Genomic DNA, 22984 nt, shown 5'->3' with positions numbered 1-22984 from the left:
CGTGCGGAGGGAGGGAGTGGGTGACACAGATTTAACACCTCAAACGTGGTCAGTCGATTCAACAGATGCAAACAACGTTCACTTTACGATACTCGATATGATCAACACTGCAGGCATATGTCAACCTAAATGATAAAATGCGGATGACATGAGCTGTAAAAAACCGCGGACATTAAATCATTCGGGATCTAGCTAGCGAGTAGTAGTTGTGTTGTTATCGTCTAGCTAACGTTAGTTTACGTCGCAGTACCGAGGAGTGGTTAGCTTGCCAGCTGGTGATGGTGAAACAGGAGGAGCGGTGTGAATGTAATACATTAATCATTAGCAAGCAAATGTAGCTAGCTGGCTAGATTATCTCACTAGCTAGTCGTTCGCAATCAACTGTTGTGTTGTTGTGAATGAAACATTACAATTGAGCTCTAGTCTAGTTAGCTAACATTAGGTAGGTTTGCCATTTAGGTCGTGCATTTAGGTCGTTTTGATCAGCTAGCACAGCTATTGTTGACAAATTGCAAGGAAATGGTTTTGAGGAGCTGTTGTAAATTTGGCCCCGTTTCAGTCTTGTTCCGGCTTGGTTATGTGGCCCTGTTGTTGTTATGTGTGACCCACTTGCGGTGCGCACGGGCAGAAAGTAAAACGGTGGTCCAAAAGGATGCAGAGTTTGATGTTACCTACAACGATACAGTTACGAGTGACAACCAAACCATCTACGCCTTCAATCACACCGTCTCCCGAAACAAGGTGAGTACATAGTTCAGGTCACAAATCCCACTTTGTTCTTCGAACCTGCTTTTCACAGACCTCCACGTTCTGGCGTTTGTTGCTGCCTATTGCTAACACACCTGTTTCAACTAATCATGTTAGTACGTGGCTGGAATTAAACCTGCGCATTCCGTCCCCAGTACTAGGATTGAAGAACACTGAACAGCTGTCTTGCTATGAGTAGCCTAATTTGGTTTTATGGTAAAATAAGATTGCAATAAGTGATCAATACAAAACTTGTGTGTGTGTGTGTGTGTGTGTACTGTCGTTTTACTTTGATTCTGTGAGTTTCTCTAAACCTCTCTCCCCCCTGCCCTGGCAGACGGAGGGGGTCCGTGTGACTGTGGATGTACTGTCTGAGGGGGCAGAGAGCAGTCCCATCCTGTTTGTGGTCAGACAGAAGCAGGCCGTGCTGTCCTTCCAGGTCCCCCTCATACTGCGTGGACTGTGAGTAGCCTACCCTACTGGCACACCTGGGGGCACGTTCAGTAGGACACAATGTTGTGGAACGTTCAGACAGAAGCAATGTGTTATGTAGAAAAAACATGCATCGTTTGACATGTAGAATAAGGACTCAAGTCGGCTCTATACAGGACATTTCTATCTACAAAGTTGTGCCCTACTGAACGCAACCCTCACACATCCTGGTCCTGTCCCTGTATTATGTCACCACAATTCATTATGTCAATATACAGCTGGCCATATTCATCTAGATTGGAAGGGAAGCGTGATACGTGGTTGTGCTTTGGTATTAAATTGTTCAGTCAAAGAAAACAACTGAAGTTGTGTAGCCTAGATGTTGTAGGGTTTTGTTTCTCCTTGGGTCTGTTTTTGCTGTGTTTCTCTTCATTATGTAGGCTAGATATTGGCTTATTCACGGGTGAAGATACAATGAGCTCCAAAAGTATTGGGACAGTGACACATTTTTTTGTTTGTTTTGGCTCTGTACTCCAGCACTTTGGATTTGAAATGATACATGAAGTTAAGACTGTCAGCTTTCATTTGAGTGTATTTTCATCCATATCAGGTGAACCGTTTAGAAAAATGACAGCACTTTTTTTACATAGTCCCCACATTTTAAGTATTGGGATAAATTCATTTATGTCTATTAAAAGTAGTCAAAAGTTCAGTATTTGGTCCCATTTTCCTAGCACGCAAAGATTACATCCAGCTTGTGACTCTCTTGTTGAATGCATTTGCAGTTTGTTTTGGTTTTAGATTATTTTGTGCCCAATAGAAATTAATGGTAAATAATGTATTGTGTCATTTTGGAGTCAGTTTTATTGTAAATAAGAATATAATGTGTTTCTTAACACTACATTAGTGTGGCTGATACCATGATTACGGATCATCTTGAATGAATTGTGAATAATGATGAGTGAGAAAGTTACAGATATGCACAAATATCATACCCCCCCCCAACAAAATGCAAAATGCTAACCTCCCTGTTATTATAATGAATGAATGAGAGGTTATCATGTCTTGGGAGTATGGTGTCTCACTCATCAGTATTCACGATTCATTCAGGTTAATCCGTAATCATAGTCGGATTCACATTAATGTAGAAGTGTTTAAAAACATATTCTATTCTTAAAAGTGACACCATAATGACAGTACATTATTAACGTTAATTTCTATTGGGAAGAAAATAATCTGAAACACAACCAACACAAACCGCAAGTTTGATGTAATCATTGTATGCTAGGAATGTGGGACCAAATACTGAACTTTTGTCTACTTTAATACCATTTGTACCAATACTTTTGGTCCCCTCAAATGGGGAGACTATGTCCAAAAAGTGCTGTAATTTCTACATGGTTCACCCAATATGGATGAAAATACCCTACAATTAAAGCTGACAGTCTGCACTTTAACCTCATAGTCAATGTATAATTTCCTTCATTGCTGGAGTACTGAGCCAAAACAAAAAAGTGTCACTGTCCATAAACGTTTGGAGCTCACTGTATTATAAACAGTACAGAGAGATGTGCAGTAGAAGTACTGAATGGGTTAACTGAAGGGAGTGACGGCAGGGCAATAAGACATGAAAATAAAACAGCAAATCCTGTTTTGGCCAGTAACCGAAAGGTTGCTGTTTGAATCCCTGAGCCAACGAGGTAAACATCTGCCATTATTCCCTTGAGCAAGGCAATTAGCCCTAATTGCTCCAGAGTTGCTGTCAATAATGGCTGATCCCTGGCCGTGACCACACTCTCCGAGGGTGTCTCAATGGAATATGCAGGAAAAAAACTTTTTCACTTCACACCTGTACAGGGTACCCACTTGTACATACAGTCAAACAGGACTATATAAGCCCTCCCTAATTATTATATGATATAGCCTAGGTCTAAGTGTTTAGCCTGCATGCAGAACCTACCTGTTGGATCAGTGTATAATTTGTTCTATTATACAGTAGCCCAGGGTTTTTCCAAACTCTGTCTTCTGGACCCCAAGTGGTGCACATTTTGGTTGTTGTTTTTTTTTACGAACCGTGCACCGTGTTTGGGGAACGTCTTTCATGGCGTAACATAATCCACGGACTTGCGCAATACCAGAACACCTGTGTCAGGTGGTAAAACTCTAGTTGAGAGTGAGTCATCGTTGTACCTTGAGTTTCACTTCCACATAAACATAAAGCATAGGCCTAATTTCCCATAGACACTAGCTATAATTACAGTACTAGCTAGGTTGTTGTGTTTTTGGGAAGTTGTTGGTTTTTCTGTCATTAACACTGTTTTTTGTGGGACTGTAGTTGACACAATTCAACAGGCCAATTCAGTCCCTTTTTTAGCAGTGGCTCTTCTTATCCTCCTGTTCTTATCATTTACCGTCCATAGGAACTGTTATGAGCGGCTGCTGCAATGGTCATGGTTGTTTAGTTCAGTCTAAAAATGGCTTATGAAATGGCACCCTACATTCCCTATGGACCCTGCTCAAAAGTGGTGCAATTTTGAATGGGACCCTAGTCTAATAATAAGCCTTTTCTGTTCTATGAGCCCAAGTATGTGATCATGATTTGTATATTGAGCTACTCTCTTGGCCAGGTCTCCCTTTATAAAAGACCTTGATGAAAATGGGTGGAGAAGTGATATCTCTTTGCCCCCCCCCCCCCCACAGGTACCAGAGGAAGTACCCCTATGCCCATGTGGGCCGAACACTTTGCCAACCCCCCACCCGCACCCTCTCTGAGACCCAGTACTTCTTTGTGGACGTGTCCACCCTGTCCAGCTTGGGCACCCACTACCAGCTGAGGATCAGCCGTGTGGACAGCTTCACCCTGCAGTGAGTCATCTTCATCAGGGATCATTAGCTTCATGCTAGCTAGCTGAGCGAATACATGATATCTGGTTGTAGAGCTTTACATGCCTCCCACAGCAGTATGTATTCAATACTCTGAGTCATCATATTTTACATCACTATTATGCAACTGTGTAGAGCTGGTCTAATTTGCATTGAATGCGGCCTTTTTGCATACACACACTCGTGACTGCCTATCTCTACAGCAAGCCAAGAGACACCCTGTGTAGCAGCATAACTCATAGAGTAGAGATGGCGTACTGTATATGTGACCTGACTGGCTAATATGGCTGTTGTATTTGTTGAGTGTTTCTCGTCTTCTTCATTACAGTACAGACAAAAAGTTCAGCTTCACTGCCTCACCATCCCAACCCCAGGTAAGAAACACAGCCACTCACACCGATGCACACGTGCGTACATACGCACATAGCATATTTCCCGTGAAACCCTTATACTGCACGTGACCATGAGATGTGTGTGTGGGTGGAGAAGACGGTTGGGTACTACCTCTTTACTGTGTCTAAGTCTAAAGGCCAGGGCCAACGATGGGATTGATATTACAAAAACAAATGTGTGTGCCTGATCTGTTGAGCTGTTGCGTGACAGAGATGGAGAGAAAGAGACACTAGAAAATCTATATTGTTACATACATACATTTTGTGTGTGCACATGTGCGTTTGTATTCGAAGAAAAATTTGCCCTTTCAAAACGGTAGATCTATCAACATAGTAGAATAGTATTGTTAGGAAGATTGTTTGAATTTCTTTTTTTAAATATATATATATTTCTTCCACTCGGCTGATTTAGGACTTAATTCCAATATATATGTGAACTTTTTTTTTATTCTAACTCTGTTTTTCTCTCTTAGTACTTCAAATATGTGTTCCCTGACGGAGTGGACACGGCCATCGTCAAGGTCAACTCTGAGATGACCTTCCCGTGCTCTGTCATGTCCATTCAGGACATCCAGGTAAACTAACTTGACCAAACCTGTTCATTAGGCACCAGAGGTGGGGCCAAGTCACAAGGTTCGAGTCCCAAGTAGAACGGGTCAAGTCTCGAGTCAAGTCCCAAGTCGTGCGTTCTAAGATCAAGTTATACGTTTTCAAGTCTCAAGTCAAGTAAAAAAAAATCTATACATGCAACGACTTGTTCAGCTACAAATATGTGTATATTTATTGAGGCTACCAGACAGCCCTTTTCATTATTTTGTGTACGACACATTTTAAGAATCCCATGTCATTGCAAAATAGAGACCTTGTAGCAGTCGTGAGGGCATGCCATCAGCAGAAGGCAAGGCGGGTTGACGTGTTCAGAGTGTACATTTATTCACAGGTCTTGGTGATCCTGTGGTGAAAGTGCCATATCATACAAAATATACAAGTAGATTGACCAAATATTCATGGGCAATAGTCCAAAAGAAATAGCCTCTGTATCAGGCTTAACCTGTCCTATCTGAATGGACACAGGTAGAGGGCAAGACTGCACAGCCTCCCCTTGAGAAACCAAGTCGATTCTGTCTAACAGGAGCTCAAACAGGTAAGCCCGCATAAAAAATATAAGCACTGGGCCCCCAGGATCATACAATTACCCAATTTGGCAATTACAACCAATAAACTGGTTTTACAATGTAAAAGGCCATTTCCACATCGCTACATTTCTCTTACTCAGAGCTAATGATTATTAATGATATTTCAACACCATGCATACATGGAACAGTCATTTGATCTTATTCAACGTTCTGATTCCAAAGCCTATTTTATGAGGCCTTGCACACTCCTATTATGTACAACCAGAAAGACAGAGATTAATGGTGCTTTCAAGACAACTGGGAACTCCAAAAAATCTGAATTCAAATTATGACATTAGTGAAAGAGGCCCGGGTTCCCAATTGTCTTGAACGCACTGAAGTCGGAGAGTTCCGGGTTTCCAGTTGTTTTGAACGCGGCCATAGGACACAGATACGGAACTCCGGTTATGAACAAAGGAAACCATACATTGAATTAAATAAGCATCACTCCACTGAGGGTAAGAAATGGGGTAAGAAATGGTTGGCTAAATTAAAATGTATCGTAGTCCTATCAAACAGGCTGTCATTATAAGTAAATAAGAATTTGTTCTTAACTGACTTGCCTAGTTAAATAAAGGTAAAATTAAATATGAAAATAAATAAACAAGTTTGGAGAGCGTAAGTGAAGAGCCGCGCCTATGGTGCGTCTTCGCCACAGTAATAATTCATTTTAACAACAAATCCCAAATGCAATCTTCACAAGTTAAAGCAATTGTTACATACCTAAAGACCTGTAGGCTTATGCTAGTAATTGTTGCCCCATTACTGATTAGCTTGCAATGTAAGCAGTTCAAATTCTTGATCACCGAACAATTTTTGGAGGTGCAGATTTATTTATTTACAGTTTGATGTTTGCGCTGCACCTGATCCTATAGCTTGTACAGCAAATCAGCAGTATGTTTGCTAGCTCACCCAACCTGTGTTGATTGACAGTTTGCTGATCCAGTCAGAGTGCCGAGTGTGCGTTTCACTAGCCAATCTGTGGCAGAGTTTTTTGCGAGGGCGATGCTGCGGGTACTGTCTCTGGCTGCATGTGGAATAATCGATGTAGACTCTCTTCCACAAAATGAGTGACAGACAAAACAATACAAAACCTGTCCAGAAAAATTCAAGTCATCCAGTCAAAAGTCGAGTCCCGAGTCTTGAGGCTCCAAGTCAAGTCTCAAGTTATTTTATTTTATATAGAGTCTCAAGTCATGTGACATTGAGTTCACAACTCTGTTCGAGACCAATCGGAAGTAAGCAAACTGAAACGGGGATAGACTGTTCAGAAACGCTAAAATAAACAGTTGTTTAAGTTTTCTGTTGCAAAACATTTTGCTATGGTGTACCCTAATGAATACAGCCATGACCTTACATCAACCTGCATCCACTGACCTCACATGACATCACTGAACTGTGGTTCCCTCAGCCTGTCTCCAATGGCTAGCCTCTGATTCACCACACAAGGGCAGTGTTGAGTTCATTCTGAGCACCCCAGCAACCACTAGACAGCTGTGAATGAACTTGGGAAATGCACAGGATTTACCCTAAAGCAGCTTAAAGCTGTGAAAAAGAGGCGTTACTAAAACGCTATGTAAAGCTCTGTCTGGTGTGTAATAGCTCACATTGGGGGTGTCCCTGAAAGGTTGGCCAATATAGAAATCTCCATTCCACACACTTGATGGGGAGTGCAGAGGTGCCTGTTGCCATGGAAACCACATTAGCCGTGACTGCGCCTGTTCTCTGCACAGACAGACAGGCAGACACACACACACATACAGACACTCGTTCCTCTCTGATTGCTAAATGCTGTGTTCTACCTTATCAGTGCCCAGTGTATGACTTGGATAACAACGTGGCCTTCATTGGAATGTATCAAACTATGACCAAGACAGCTGCCATCACTGTCCAGGTAGAATATACACACACACTGGAGAGATCAGGTAATTGATCAATAAATAAATGTTTACAACTCACTTGCCACAATGGGCAACCATTTCATCGACTCTCCCTCTCCCCTTTTCTCTTGTGGCTCTCAGAGGAAGGACTTCCCCAGTAACAGTTTCTATGTGGTGGTGGTGGTGAAGACGGAGGACGAGGCATGTGGGGGTCCCCTGCGCTTCTACCCCCTCCGTCCAGATGAACTCATTGATGCCGGCAACCGCAGTAAAACTCTGGACGTGGTCGTCTCGCCTGCCATCAGCTGTGAGTCACTCAGCCAGGCGGGCCAAACAGTACATCATTCCCAATGTAGCAGAGAGAAGTGTTCATGTCTCTCTCTCTTTCCCTTTCTGTTTCTCTCTAACATCTTTTCCTCTCCTTCCTTTCTCCCTCTTGCCCCTCTCCCTCTCTCCGTCTCAGCGGATGTGTACGTGATGGGCATGCTGTTCTGCCTGGGCATCTTCCTCTCCTTCTACCTGCTCACCTTCCTGGTGGCCTGTGTGGAGAACAAGAGGTCTGTCGATCGCTTCACTGTCATATACAGTAAGTACATTATTTCATACACTGTCATAGAAGCTTTGGAACTCAAGTGTGTCTCTTTCTCTCTGGGTCTTTTCTCTGGTCAGGATGCACAGGAGGAGGGAGGGGCTTCTGAACCCAGCGGACATGTCGCCCGCGGAGACAGGTATCCCAGCAACCCACCATAACGGCACACTCCGTTGTATTTTTTTTTCCAGAGAGGTGTACAGTGAAGAGAACTAACTGTGTATTTAAGATTTAAAACGAGTTTAAGATGGATGCGAACCATTAACAGTTGCCCCATCGGATGAAGGATTACTGATCTATTTCTCTAGGTTTTCTATGTCTTTGTGTGTTGAATTTGTCTCGCTTTCTCCCCATGCTTTCTCCCCATGCTACTCATTGGCTCAGCCTCTCTACTGGGTAAGAATGGCGTTGGAGTTGTGAGATATTGCCTGTGTCTGAGCTTCTCTTACAATGTCACACTACTTATTACCCTTTGTGCACGCTATATAAATAGTTACACCCATCTCACAGTCATTATCACCAGTATGATCTGGGAGGATGAGGAAATCATCAACATGCATGGCTAATAAATGACCTTCACCACGGTTGGGTGTCAATTTGAAATCGGGAAGTGATTTAAATTTAAAATATGGAAAAACATTTTAAATCAATGTATTCTCCTTCACAGTTTTATTGAGGAGTCATTGAAAATATAACCCCCTTTTTCAATTATTGTATTGGAATTTCAGTTCACTTCCTGAGTTGCCTGACTTCACAGCATTGTCCTGTCACAAAAACCCTTGTCATGGTCGTGATATTACGGTTACGGTGGTTTGGTTCCAATGGGAGTTTGACTGAAATGGACTTATTTTTCTCCCGTTGGACTCACACCCAAGGGGACTGATTAGCACCTGTGCATTAACCCTTGCCTCACTTTCACATTGTCTCTGAGCCCACAGGGCATGGTGTGTCCTCTCTGACTAACCATTCATCTAGATGCTGTGGTTGTGTGCAGACTACTAACTACTATTGTTGCATGTGTTTGGTGTGTGTTTGTGACATGATCTCTACCTGTTACCACAGGAAAGCCAGGTGTGACTCCAGTCTCCCCCTATGAATACGGCTCCTTTGGTGAGAGAGTGTGTGTGTGCTCATTTACATTACAAGTGTGACAATGTTTTGAAAGGTTTTGAGTTAAATATTGACAATCAGTGTAGCTAGCTGGGTAAGACAGGGCTTTCACTGTTCCAGTTCTGCCGTGTGTCTCGTTGATTTTGTTTCTGCACAAGAGTCTCCTCGTGAATGTGCACTCCTTCACTACTTCCCACAATTCTAAAAGCATTGGATTGGGGGAGTCATGGACAAGTTGCACTTTTCGCCATATTTCTTTTGCCAGTCATTTCCTTTGAATCAGCGAGGGGAAGTGAACACTTTGGGAGGAAGGAGAGAGAGTTGGGACACAGCCAAAGTGAATACTTACACCACTTCAAGCCCTCTTTAATGTTGTTTCTCTCTGCTATTGTTTCTACAGCGGACAACGCCAGCACGTTGAGCTCAGAGGCCATCACAGACAGCATAGCATCAGATGCCAACTACGGATACATGGGTATGGAGCAAGATGACCAAATACAGACGCATAATTAGACACACACACTCTAATACTGTACACACACAGATGTGCAAATACACACAATGGGGTCCACATGGCACAACATCTGTCTTTAAGTAATGTTGCACAGCATTTCACCACCAAACTGGCTCTTGATTGGAGGGCTGCGGAGTGCTCTTGTTTCTTATTGGTTTATCTGTGTTTGTTTATCAGGACAGGAGACTTTGAAACGCAGACCATTCCTAACTGCCATCCACCACGTAGCCATCTGCATTGGTGACACTCACTGCCTTAATCAGCCAGCCAATCGCATCCCTTCACTGTATAAATCAGCACCATGTCAATCAATTCGGAATGTGTTCAAGATCTATCCTCCTTTTGATGTAATTTAATGCTCTGATGACCACAGACGGGGACCAAAACGATCACATATGGTCAACAATCATGTTTGACTGTACGCAGAGATGAAGATGGAATGTCGAGAACAATTTCAATTATACATTTTGTGACTATCAGGAATGCGTCTTTGGCCAGAACCACCAATCTATTGAATACGTCCCAAATCATATTTTTTTAAATCCAAGCTGTAAAACCAACAAAAACTAATCAAATTTAAAAATGTAACCCTCAGTCACTGACATACTGTAAAGGTGGTTGCTGTTCTCTCTGTCTCCTCTCTCAGAGCGTTCGTTGGAGAGCGTTACGGGTCGTAGTCGACAGGAGTCTCTGAGCTCAATAGAGGAGGATGACTATGACACGTTGGCCGACATCGACTCGGACAAGAACATCGTCCGCACCAAGGTCTGGCCCATCCCTCCTCCATCCCTCCCCCCTCTACCTCTCATCCATCCCTTTCCCCTCTACTGCTCCTCCCCTGTGCATCACTCAATATTATCCTTATCCTCTGTTGTTTTTGTTGACTTTTTCCCTCCCAATGAAGCTCTTTGTGGTCGCTTGTCCTTTTGCAGAAGTACCTGTGTGTGTCGGACCTCGCTCGCAAGGACAAGCGGGTTCTGAGTAAAAAGTACCAGATCTACTTCTGGTGAGTGGGACGGAGAGTTGCCTCAAATTCTGTACATCAATGCTGTGGGCTATAACCCTCTGGCACCCTCCACTCTATCAGTACTTTAGTCAAATACATGATAACAATTGCTTCTTTGGATATAGGGTGTAGGTTTGTTTTGTACCAGTCAGATTGTACAGTAATCGTACAACTGTCAGTGTCATGGCAGTTAATGTCAGTGTTCCTCTCCTCAGGAATATTGCCACCATAGGTGTGTTCTATGCCCTCCCTGTCATCCAGCTGGTCATCACTTATCAAACGGTACTGTGTGCTACCCTCACTCACGCTCCAACTTCGGATTTACTACATTATTACAGAGTTATAGCTACATTATTACAGAGTTACAACGAGTGCATTTGTAGTGTGTAAAGGTATTGGCTTCGAGTGAGTAGATATGACTAAAATCCACACGTGGCGGGTGGGTGGGTAGTGTGTTGTTGTTGACATGTTCCTCTCTCCTCCAGGTTGTCAACGTGACAGGAAATCAGGACATCTGCTACTACAACTTCCTGTGTGCACACCCCCTGGGGAATTTAAGGTGTGTGTGTGTGTGTGTGTGTGTGTGTGTAATAAGGGGAAACACCTATGGCTGGGCATGTAATGTATGACTTGTGTCATCCATGACATCCATTCTCTACCCTCTGGTGTGCAGTGCCTTCAACAACATACTGAGTAACCTTGGTTACGTGATGCTGGGCCTCCTCTTCCTGCTCATCGTGCTGCAGAGAGACATCATCCACAGCAGAGCGCTGGACCGCCACGACCTCAACGCACTGGTGAGAGATCAGACTGAGATGGTGCTTTTGTTTTTACATTTTTTTGGGTGGGGGGGATATTTTGTAGTTTTTTTGGATGACAGGGAGGGCGTAGAACACACTTATGGTGGCAATAATCCTAGTTTTGTTTTTATTGACAGGTGTAGATTAGAGTATGTGTAGAAAGATGACAGGGATGAAGTACAGAGTGTGAGTGGCGGAACTGGGGGATCGAACCGCTACCTCCAGGGGAAATATGTGTTCCAGGGGTGGCAACCCAACCTCTAAACCAACCCCTGGTACAGATCGGTATTATAGCAGTGGGATAAGCAATAGAACATGAAATGCTCATATTGGTATTTCCATGTATGGAATTCGTATCACCACCCATGACGTTGACGTGAGGGTTTTGTCCAAATTGATATTTCCTATACACTAAGGAACGTTCCACACCAGTAAGCAGGTTTCCATCCAAACGTAAGTACATGTGGTATAAAACATTTCAAGACATGCCAGATGTAAACTGAAAATTTGTCAGTAAACTTTCCAAACGGCGACAAAACTACAGTTGAAGTCAGAATTTTACATACACTTAGGTTGGAGTCATTAAAACTCGTTTTTCAACCACTCCACAAATTTCTTGTTAACAAACTATAGTTTTGACAAGTCGGTTAGGACATCTGCTTTGTGCATGACACAAGTAATTTTTCCAACAATTGTTTACAGACAGATTACTTGACTTATAATTCACTATCACAATTCCAGTGGGTCAGAAGTTTACATACACTAAGTTGACTGTGCCTTTAAACAGCTTGGAAAATTCCATAAAATGATGTCATGGCTTTAGAAGCTTCTGATCGTCTGACATAAGTTGAGTCAATTGGAGGTGGATCTGTGGATGTATTTCAAGATCTACCTTCAAACTCAGTGCCTCTTTGCTTGAAATCATGGGAAAATCTAAAGAAATCAGCCAAGACCTCAGTCTGATTCATCCTTGGGAGCAATTTCCAAACGCCTGAAGGTACCACGTTCATCTGTACAAACAATAGTACGCAAGTATAAACACCATGGGAGCACGCAGCCGTCATACCGCTCAGGAAGGAGACACGTTCTGTCTCCTAGAGATGAACGAACTTTGGTGTGAAAAGTGAAAATCAATCCCTGAACAACAGCAAAGGACCTTGTGAAGATGCTGGAGGAAACGGGACCAAGGTATCTATATCCACAGTAAAATGAGTCGATATAATCTGAAAGGCTGCTCAGCAAGGAAGAAGCCACTGCTTCAAAACCGCAATAAAAAAGCCAGACTACAGTTTGCAGCTGCACATGTGGACAAAGATTGTACTTTTTGGAGAAATGTCCTCTGGTCTGATGAAACAAAAATAGAACTGTTTGGCCATAATGACCATTATGTTTGTAGGAAAAAGGGGGAGGCTTGCAAGCCAAAGAACACCATCCCAACCGTGAAGCACAAGTGGCAACATCATGTTGTGGGGGGTGCTTTGCTGCAGGAGGAACTGGTGCACTTCACAAAATAGATGGCCTCATGAAGAAGGAAAATTGTGTGGATATATGGAAGCAAAATCTCAAGACATCAGTCAGGAAGTTAAAGCTTGGTCGCAAATGGGTCTTCCAAATGGACAATGACCCCAAGCATACTTCCAAAGTTTTTGCAAAATGGCTTAAGGACAACAAGGTCAAGGTATTGGAGTGGCCATTACAAAACCCTGACCTCATCCTATAGAAAATTTGTGGGCAGAACTGAAAAGGCGTGTGCGAGCAAGGAGGCCAACTAACATGACTCAGTTACACCAGCTCTGTCAGTAGGAATGGGCCAAAATTCACCCAACTTATTGTGGGAAGCTTGTGGAAGGCTACCTGAAACGTTTGACCCAAGTTAAACAATTTAAAGGCAATGCTACCAAATAATAATTGTGTATGTAAACTTCTGACCCACTGGGAATGTGATGAAATTAATAAAAGCTTAAATAAATTATTCTCTACTATTATTCTGACATTTCACATTCTTAAAATAAAGTGGTGATCCTAACTGACCTAAGACAGGGAATTATTACTCAAATTAAATGTCAGGAATTGTGAAAAACTGAGTTTAAATGTATTTGGCTAAGGTGTATGTAAACTGCCGACTTCAACTGTAAATACACTAGATAAGGTGAATTTTTGTGGTGGTTTTGTGTAGGTAAATTTAATTATGCGGGGAACAATTGCGGTAGGAGTTCACATATCGAAGTAAACTTGGAGTCATGCAATGATATCTTGTGTGGTCCTCCCACTATGATTAGGGAAAGCATGTGGTTTATTTGGCTACGGGTTAATATAATAATAATATAATAATATATAAATATAATAAATTAAATAAATGATGAACTTCACTGGGTAGTGAAAGTGCACGGTGATGAGCTTGAGGCTCCTTTCCAAAAAATATCTTATTGTGGTGACATGATCGATGCCATAAAATGTCCATAAAATCTCATGTAGGCTCGGCCCGCACTGTATCTGCAAGCTGTTGGCTACAGCACTCGTGCCAAGACCGGAGTGTGTGCACATTCGATATATAACGCAAAAGATCTCTGTGACATGACCATCAGTAGGTTTGAAAATGCAATGGAAAGTCATTTTAACTTGTATTTTTTATTCTGAACATGGGAATTTAACTGCAAAAGTTATTTTTATGTGTATTACATTATCAAAGAAAAAAAAAGAATGTCCACAACTCTCGTGTGCTCCTAGGGTGAGTTAATCAGACGCGCAATAAAGACAAAGTTTCCATCCGAGTTGGATCTTTGTCAGGTCATACACCACTGTGAAACACACCGACTTAAATCTCGTCTAGAGGCATGAACATTGGATGTGAATATTTTTGTCTTTTCACTACGTTATCAGACAAAGCCTTTTATATCCACAACAAGTCAATTTGATGGAAACCGATCTCTGGTGGGAAAATGCACATATTAAATATTTGCATGAACATTTTTGAATATTTGCATGAAAATCTGTCGCCACTTGGATGGGGAACCTAGCTAGTGACAATGAATTTATATAATTTTTATGCCTCTGTCTCTCCCTCTCTGCCGGTCTCCAGGAGTGTGGCATCCCTAAGCACTTTGGGCTGTTTTACGCCATGGGCACAGCTCTGATGATGGAGGGACTGCTGAGTGCCTGCTACCACGTTTGCCCCAACTACACCAACTTCCAGTTCGGTGAGACTAATGTAGTGGTTGGCTAATTGGGAGATCCTGAAGACACTAACACATATCCTCAATAGATGGGTTTCTCAATCAGTCCCAGATCGGTTCATATTGTCATGCCAACTGCATCGCTGTGACTGCAGGATGGCACAAACTGATCTGGGACTCTGGCTACTTCCCAATAACTGTACTGGAAGATATTTTGTACTGTAAGAAACGTCATTAATGTCTCCCTTTCCTCCTCGATCTCCCTGTCGGTCAGACACCTCCTTCATGTATATGATCGCTGGGCTGTGTGTGTTAAAGCTGTACCAGAAGAGACACCCAGATATCAATGCCAGCGCTTACACTGCCTACGCCTGCCTGGCTGCTGTCATCTTCTTCTCTGTGCTAGGAGTGGTGAGTGACTAGGGACATACTCATCTTAATCTTGTTGCACCCAATTTTAAACCTAGTTTTAAATTAATCCTAGTTAAATTAAATCCTTCCTCTAATCTAAATTTAGTTTAAACCTAGATTAATTTTAAGTCTGTTGCTCAATGAATAAAAATATAAAAAACATTTAGATTGTAGATGAATTCTAAACTGCAACGGTAACATTGTAGTGAAGTAGCATTAAAGGCATTGATATTTAAGTTATTTATGCATACAAAATATTGGTGGGTCAAGTTGTCTGTCGTCATCATAGGGGTGAAGGAGAGGGGCAAACTGTTGGGGAATCATCTCCTATATCTTCTGGGTGGTAGGATCAATTTCCATGGACGGAGGCCCGGCTCCGCTTCCCCGCTTCTCCTCTGCAGCATCCTTTTTGGCTTTCGGTTGTACGTTTTTTTCCAGCGTGCTTTTTATCTGATTTTGGGTCACTCTTTAATCTATGTCGATCCATTACATTTGTCGCACGAAATGGCCCAGGTGTCTTCCTTCTTTTTGACATTTGTGTTGTCTGTCTTTGTATCCTCCAGTACTTTACTAAATTCCTCCATCAGCCCGACAACTTTTCTTTTTTTTTATAAGCGGAGAAAATGTATCATCTTTGACGTGCCATGATCAGGTGGCTAGCGGACAAATAATAAATGGCTAAATAATGTTAAGTAATAGCATACAATATTATTTATTATTGCTAACTAGCTTGGTTTATAAACTAGCTAGATATAGTAGCTAACAAATTAATTTTCTGTCTAGTACTGAAAAATAACAGATTTTATTTCAAATCAGCCAACCCATGAGAACCTTTCACGATGGAGTTGCAGTAGTTCCATTGTTATTATTTTATAACAGAAACTTTGTGGCCTCATTTGACAAGTAGGCTAGCTACTTCGTTTCAACTCTCGAAATACATCATATATTGGTGTAACATGTCACTAATCATAATCATAGTTTTAAAACCGTTAATTATAGATTTACTGATCCAGATAAAAAATGAAGTGGTACAACACATCTCTCTAGATTAGCTCTAATCCTAGATTAATGTAAACCATGTTGGTACAACACATCTCTCTAGATTAGCTCTAATCCTAGATTAATGTAAACCATGTTGGTGCAACCCACCCATAGAATCATCATTCAGCAAGTGTAACATTCCTGATGGGTGTGTGTCTACCTGTGTGTGTTGTGTCCAGGTGTTTGGGAAGGGCAACATGGTGTTCTGGATCATCTTCTCTGTCCTCCACATCCTGGCCACCATGCTGCTCAGCACCCAGCTCTACTACATGGGTCGCTGGAGACTGGGTAAGGAGTCAATCAATCAATCACATTTATTTGTTATTTTTAAAAGCCCCTTTTTTTACATTGGCAGTTCTCACAAAGTCCTTTACAGATACCAACCCAAAAGCCCAAGAGCAGGCAATGCAGAAGCACAGTAGCTAGGAAAAACAACCTAGATGGAAGAAACCTAGGAGTAAGGGCTAGGAACAGGCCTGGGGTCAGGGTTAGCTTTTACCTTGTAATGTTACAGGGGCTATGGACGAGTCAGTCTATTCTACTTGTCTGTGTTTCAGATTCTGGCATCCTGCGCAGGATTGTGTATGTGATCTACACTGACTGTATCCGCCAGTGCAGTGGCCCCATGTATATTGTGAGTATACATCAGGGGAGAACTACTGCCCACTTATTGAAACCACAAAGGTTGACCGCGGTACTGCAGGCATTGTTTGCATAAACAGGATCCCCCATTATAGTGAATGGAAAAATATCAATCTTTGTGTAAAAAAAAAAATGTTTAGAAGGCAATCGTGGTAGCAATAATTGCTGCTAATACACCCGATGTACAGTATGTCCTTGAACCAATTATTTTTTAAATCGCACACATAAGAAGTTATAAGGATAATTTATTTGCTAATGGCAGCCTGCAGTACCCTGGTCGGCCTTTACTCAAATTGAGGGGGCAGTACTTAGTTAGGCTGCAATGTCACTTCATGAAGCTCAAATTGCGTATTTTGTGTCTCCATGACACACCATCTTAACAGCCTTCATTTGGCTTCAATATGCTATTGAGTGAATGGTTATACGTGATCGATGGCTTTGTCCATTCATATATATATATATATATATACAGTAAATGGTAGACTATACAGACACATACTGTATATATATATATACAGTAAATGGTAGACTATACAGACACATACTGTATGGAGACTCACTCTGTCGCGAAAGATCTATAAATCCACAAGTAAATGTTTCTCTCTCTCTCTGTTAGGACCGAATGGTTCTGCTAGTGATGGGAAACATAGTGAACTGGTCTCTGTGAGTATTTCTTTCATTCACTCACTATCTTATTCAGACTGGACTGCCTTTACTGCAGTGTTCTATATATGTGATATCTTAATTTGATCACTTGTCGCAGAGCATTTTCCAGCGTGACATGAAATGCTCATTGTAGTGTAATTAGGGTTTAAAAGGGCTTTAAAGTTTGTCATTTCCATTTTAAAATATGACTTGATGTGCCCTAACGAAAAATGTATCAACCCCTAAAAAAAATCAATTCAATATAATCCACGTAATAATGACCATTTCCTGTCGCCGCCGGATTTGTTTTCCTGCTGTGAGAAACGGGTTCAAATTAAGATGGCAGATCTGTACATTGTTTGACATCATCATGCAGTGTTTTTTGTATTTTTTACCAAAGGTCTTTCACAACTACTTTAAGTGATTAATGTCCCTTTCTGTCAATGTGATTTTATTGCGACCCACTCAGCCTGATGAGGCAAGGTATCCATTTAGTCTGTAGAATAGTCATTACTCACCCACAACCATGAGAGTAGAGTAGACATCTCATCATTGACATTGTGTGGTTGTTGTTCGGTCTGTCCAGGGCTGCCTATGGGCTACTAAAGACACCCAATGACTTTGCCTCTTACCTGCTGGCCATCGCCATCTGCAACCTGCTACTCTACTTTGCCTTCTACATCATCATGAAGGTAGGTAGGTAGGTGTGTGTGTGTGTGTGTGTGTGTGTGTGTGTGTGTGTGTGTGTGTGTGTGTGTGTGTGTGTGTGTGTGTGTGTGAACTTTCCATAGACAAGTTCACACACACAGTATATTTTAAGTCATTAACCCTCTAGAGTCTAAACCCTGTCTAAGCTGGGGGAGTCTAAGCTAACATATGGAATTGTTTTAAGATTGTCATACCAAGAATCATTTAGCTATTTGATTTTGAACTTGAAGACCATGGATAGTCCCCCAAAAAATCTAAAGGAAGTTTGTTCTGAAGTGTCTGTCCTATATCTGAGAGATATAAGATCAGGAAGCTATATATCTTTTTTTAAAGGCATGTATTTAAGGCATCATATTTTAGGCACTAAACTATCCCGATACTGTATATGCTTCCATTATTGTTTTTTAACTGGTACCAGGGACCTTCAGGCCGTCTTGTGAGGCTTGTTGGCACCCTAGAGCAAAACGGAGAACACCATTGTGTTCGTGAGAGTTTAGTCTATAGAGAAGTCAATACTTTTTTGTGAGAAGACCAATTTTCGGGATGTCGACCGGTCTGACTAACACCGCTCTAGCTCTGCCACATTTCACCGCGATATTGGCAGATGGGGTGGATTGAGATGCAGTCCATGCAAAGAAAATGATATCTCAATCTTAAACAGATTATGTTAATTATATTTCAGTGGGGGCACAGAAATTGTAGGCTAATGGTTAAAAAAATAGCTAATAAATTATTTTAATTTTAAATCCACTACAAAATAAAGATCTGTCAATCCGTGTGATTCGTAGGCAAACAAGAAGCCCTTCTGCAGTTCCAACACCCTCGGAATAGCTCCCAATTTCCTCCATCTCCTCATCAAAGAGCCACTGCTCGTCACTCCTCCCACACCAAAGCCTTAGTCCTCTCGTGTTCAGGGTCTCTCTCACTGTCACTCTATAAAAGAGAAAACCGCGCCTCACCTCCCTGTACAAGTCGATCAGACTGCTCTCCTCCTGCTCAGGCAGGTGCTGGCTGTTCTCAAGGAACATGGCCATGTGTCTGAGCTGGTTTTGTCCAGTACTGCTCGTACTCCCACAGACTCAGGTTGCCCGCTTCCACCTGTGCTGTCCATGATGCCATCCATGGTACACCCTGGACAAATCGCTGGATGGAGTCGCTGATCCATTTCTCAATAATGAATCTTTCAAAAGCAGGAGCAAATCACACTTCTAGTATTGAGGTTGTTGCCACCAAAACTGAGTTCCAAATCAACATTGGCATCTAACAACCAAACATTCTAAATTCACAACATTCCACTATAGTTGCTCTATTCAATTGTGATATCATCATAGTCAAATGTCAATGTATTTGTATGATTTAGAATCACCATAGGAATGAAAAGATTTGAAATCATGAATGACTAACTCTTAGCAACAGACATTCTAAATTCAAACATTCTACCAAATGTGCTTTGTTTGATTGTTGCCATATTCTAACAGTTTTGGATATAGAAAGTGCACATCTGACACATGAAACGACGTAGAACATGTTCCGCGTGTACAATCACAGATGATGTGTGTGTGTGTAGCTCCGCAGTGGTGAGAGGATCCAGTGCATGGCCATGGTGTGTATCCTCTTCACGGCCGTGGTGTGGGGCTTCGCTCTCTTCTTCTTCTTCCAGGGCCTCAGTACTTGGCAGGTCAGCACAACACACACACAATGACCTTACAGATCAGTGGCTTCCACCACACGTCAGCCTTACACACCCCCATGACAGGGTGTTTTCAGACCTCCTCGGGGGAACCCCCCAGCCGTTCCATGTATTCAAACTGTTCCAGAGCTAACACACCTGATTCAACTAGTCCATCAAGCCCTTGTCTGTGTAGGTAAGTTGATTCAGGTATGCTAGTTCAGGTCTACAATAAAATAGTGAAAGTTTTAGGGGTCTCCGACGAGAAGTTTGGCAACTCCTGCCCCAATGGGATTCATGGTATCTGTAGTACCACATTGAAAACATCACATGCTCACACACCACATGCTATGGTCACATAACCCCCAACATTCTCATGTCACTTTGGCGCTGACTGCTTTGTCCCCTCTCCCCCTGCCGTAGAAAACCCCTGCCGAGTCCCGGGAACACAACCGTGATTGCATCGTGCTCTCCTTCTTCGACGACCACGACATCTGGCACTTCCTGTCCTCCATTGCCATGTTTGGTTCCTTTCTGGTGAGTGTGCATGTGTGTGCACATCTCTGGGGAGGGCCATGTGGCACTCATTTCATAGTATTATAAATTGGAGGGGAATACACAGATTTCACACCGTGGACATGGTTACTGCACACATCATTCAGCAATAGATCATAAGTGGCTGAGCTTTGATGAAGACCCCATTCCTGACCCATACATACCCAGATAGTAACATCTTATAGTGACTGACTCCTCTGCTTTCTCTGCCAGGTTCTCCTCACCATGGACGATGACTTGGACGATGTTCAGAGAGACAAGATTTTCGTCTTCTGAGAGTTACTCTCTGGCTCTGCCTTAACATTTATTGCTGGCCAGTAGTGACACATTGGCAACTGAGACACCCAATGGCATGTCTCCCTGACTGCAGGCGGGCTGGGCATCTCTCAGCCAATCAAAGAGCTGGGGAAGGACGGTGCGCCCTCCCCGGAGTTGGAATCTGTATGGACACTTGGCGTGCCAATCAATGAGTCTGGTTCACCAGGACATGCTGACATTTCTCCTTACTGCCATCCAAAACTACTGTGGTTGTTGTGTTTTCTTATTGCTGATAACCGTTTGAATTTAATTTATATTGCATCATTATTCACCTGCAACTCCATCAATGCATTTAAAAGTGTATAGTGTGTGTGCGCCTGTGTATATATGATGGAGCATAAGTGTGTGTGTGTGTGTGTGAACACTCCATGTCCAGTCTGTCTGTGGCCTTTAATGTTCTGATCATGCGCGTGGTTTGTATTTCTATGGCTGTCTGATACTGGATGGGTCTGTCCCAGAGAGATCAACGATTGTATTTTAATTACTAACTACGTCCGGGGCGGCAGGGTAGCCTCGTGGTTAGAGCGTTGGACTAGTAACCAGAAGGTTGCAAGTTCAAACCCCCAAGCTGACAAGGTACAAATCTGTCGTTCTGCCCCTGAACAGGCAGTTAACCCACTGTTCCTAGGCCGTCATTGAAAAGAAGAATTTGTTCTTAACTGACTTGCCTAGTTAATTAAAGGTAAAGTTTTGAAAAATAAACTATGTCCTTAGCTGGTGAGAAAAATAGATTTTGCACTGTAGGATAAGAACTTGGGACTATGTGACTACTGAATAAAGTTTGTGTCCACGATGGTAAAGTTTAAAAAAATAAACTATGTCCTTAGCTGGTGAGAAATAGATTTTGCACTGTAGGATAAGAACTTGGGACTATGTGACTACTGAATAAAGTTTGTGTCCACGATGATAAACGTGTAGTCTTCGCATTAGTACAATCTGTCTCTAGGTTTTGCATTTTAATTAACTGACAAACAGGATGAAGAGGAAATCCAGATTTAAGGACCTGGGTTGTGTTCATTAGGCACTGAAACAAAAGTTACTGACAATCATGGAGAGACTACCTGAACTACCAGTCACGGACCAGGATGTCTTGCTCCCAGGCAGACTAAATAACTTTTTTGCCCGCTTTGAGGACAATACAGTGCCACTGACACGGCCTGCAACGGAAACATGCAGTCTCTCCTTCACTGCAGCCGAGGTGAGTAAGACATTTAAACGTGTTAACCCTCGCAAGGCTGCAGGCCCAGACGGCATCCCCAGCCGCGCCCTCCGAGCATGCGCAGACCAGCTGGCCGGTGTGTTTACGGACATATTCAATCAATCCCTATACCAGTCTGCTGTTCCCACATGCTTCAAGAGGGCCACCATTGTTCCTGTTCCCAAGAAAGCTAAGGTAACTGAGCTAAACGACTACCGCCCGTAGCACTCACTTCCGTCATCATGAAGTGCTTTGAGAGACTAGTCAAGGACCATATCACCTCCACCCTACCTGACACCCTAGACCCACTCCAATTTGCTTACCGCCCAAATAGGTCCACAGACGATGCAATCTCAACCACACTGCACACTGCCCTAACCCACCTGGACAAGAGGAATACCTATGTGAGAATGCTGTTCATCGACTACAGCTCGGCATTCAACACCATAGTACCCTCCAAGCTCGTCATCAAGCTCGAGACCCTGGGTCTCGACCCCGCCCTGTGCAACTGGGTACTGGACTTCCTGACGGGCCGCCCCCAGGTGGTGAGGGTAGGCAACAACATCTCCTCCCCGCTGATCCTCAACACGGGGCCCCACAAGGGTGTGTTCTGAGCCCTCTCCTGTACTCCCTGTTCACCCACGACTGCGTGGCCACGCACGCCTCCAACTCAATCATCAAGTTTGCGGACGACACAACAGTGGTAGGCTTGATTACCAACAACGACGAGACGGCCTACAGGGAGGAGGTGAGGGCCCTTGGAGTGTGGTGTCAGGAAAATAACCTCACACTCAACGTCAACAAAACTAAGGAGATGATTGTGGACTTCAGGAAACAGCAGAGGGAACACCCCCTATCCACATCGATGGAACAGTAGTGGAGAGGGTAGCTAGTTTTAAGTTCCTCGGCATACACATCACAGACAAACTGAATTGGTCCACTCACACTGACAGCGTCGTGAAGAAGGCGCAGCAGCGCCTATTCAACCTCAGGAGGCTGAAGAAATTCGGCTTGTCACCAAAAGCACTCACAAACTTCTACAGATGCACAATCGAGAGCATCCTGGCGGGCTGTATCACCGCCTGGTACGGCAACT

The 22984-nt window shown here is 42.9% G+C and overlaps 1 protein-coding gene across 5 annotated transcripts; it reads left to right on the top strand.

The window, feature by feature from the left end:
- LOC123992949 (SID1 transmembrane family member 2-like) lies at positions 1-20999 on the top strand. Of its 5 annotated transcripts, XM_046294612.1 has the most exons (27): positions 1-741; positions 1085-1209; positions 3880-4044; positions 4391-4436; positions 4928-5029; positions 7440-7523; positions 7651-7816; positions 7973-8066; positions 8179-8237; positions 8483-8494; positions 9161-9208; positions 9609-9683; positions 9900-9962; positions 10369-10487; positions 10655-10728; positions 10944-11010; positions 11214-11287; positions 11402-11525; positions 14608-14725; positions 14976-15112; positions 16333-16441; positions 16711-16787; positions 17412-17458; positions 18027-18132; positions 19716-19826; positions 20241-20354; positions 20586-20999. In XM_046294612.1, the coding sequence occupies exons 1-27, from the start codon at positions 520-522 to the stop codon at positions 20646-20648; spliced, it is 2601 nt and encodes an 866-aa protein (XP_046150568.1). In that variant the 5' UTR covers positions 1-519; the 3' UTR covers positions 20649-20999. The 5 variants fall into 5 exon arrangements, with proteins under 5 accessions (XP_046150568.1, XP_046150569.1, XP_046150572.1 ...); XM_046294613.1 differs by lacking the exon at positions 8483-8494; XM_046294615.1 differs by lacking the exon at positions 9900-9962 and having other exon boundaries at positions 2-741.
- The last annotated feature ends 1985 nt before the right edge of the window (positions 21000-22984 follow it).

Source organism: Oncorhynchus gorbuscha, linkage group LG13 (genome assembly GCF_021184085.1).
Source record: "Oncorhynchus gorbuscha isolate QuinsamMale2020 ecotype Even-year linkage group LG13, OgorEven_v1.0, whole genome shotgun sequence".
In the NCBI taxonomy this organism is placed as follows: domain Eukaryota; kingdom Metazoa; phylum Chordata; class Actinopteri; order Salmoniformes; family Salmonidae; genus Oncorhynchus; species Oncorhynchus gorbuscha.
Note: the sequence above shows the minus strand (reverse complement) of the source record. Positions and strands in the feature narration are given on the sequence as shown.

Bases quoted from the DNA above. Each gene is read 5' to 3' on its own strand.
- LOC123992949 (XM_046294612.1), top strand. From the start codon at position 520: ATGGTTTTGAGGAGCTGTTGTAAATTTGGCCCCGTTTCAGTCTTGTTC. The intron at 742-1,084 runs GTGAGTACATAG...CTGCCCTGGCAG, and splicing joins ACACCGTCTCCCGAAACAAG to ACGGAGGGGGTCCGTGTGAC. The intron at 4,045-4,390 runs GTGAGTCATCTT...TCTTCATTACAG, and splicing joins GTGGACAGCTTCACCCTGCA to TACAGACAAAAAGTTCAGCT.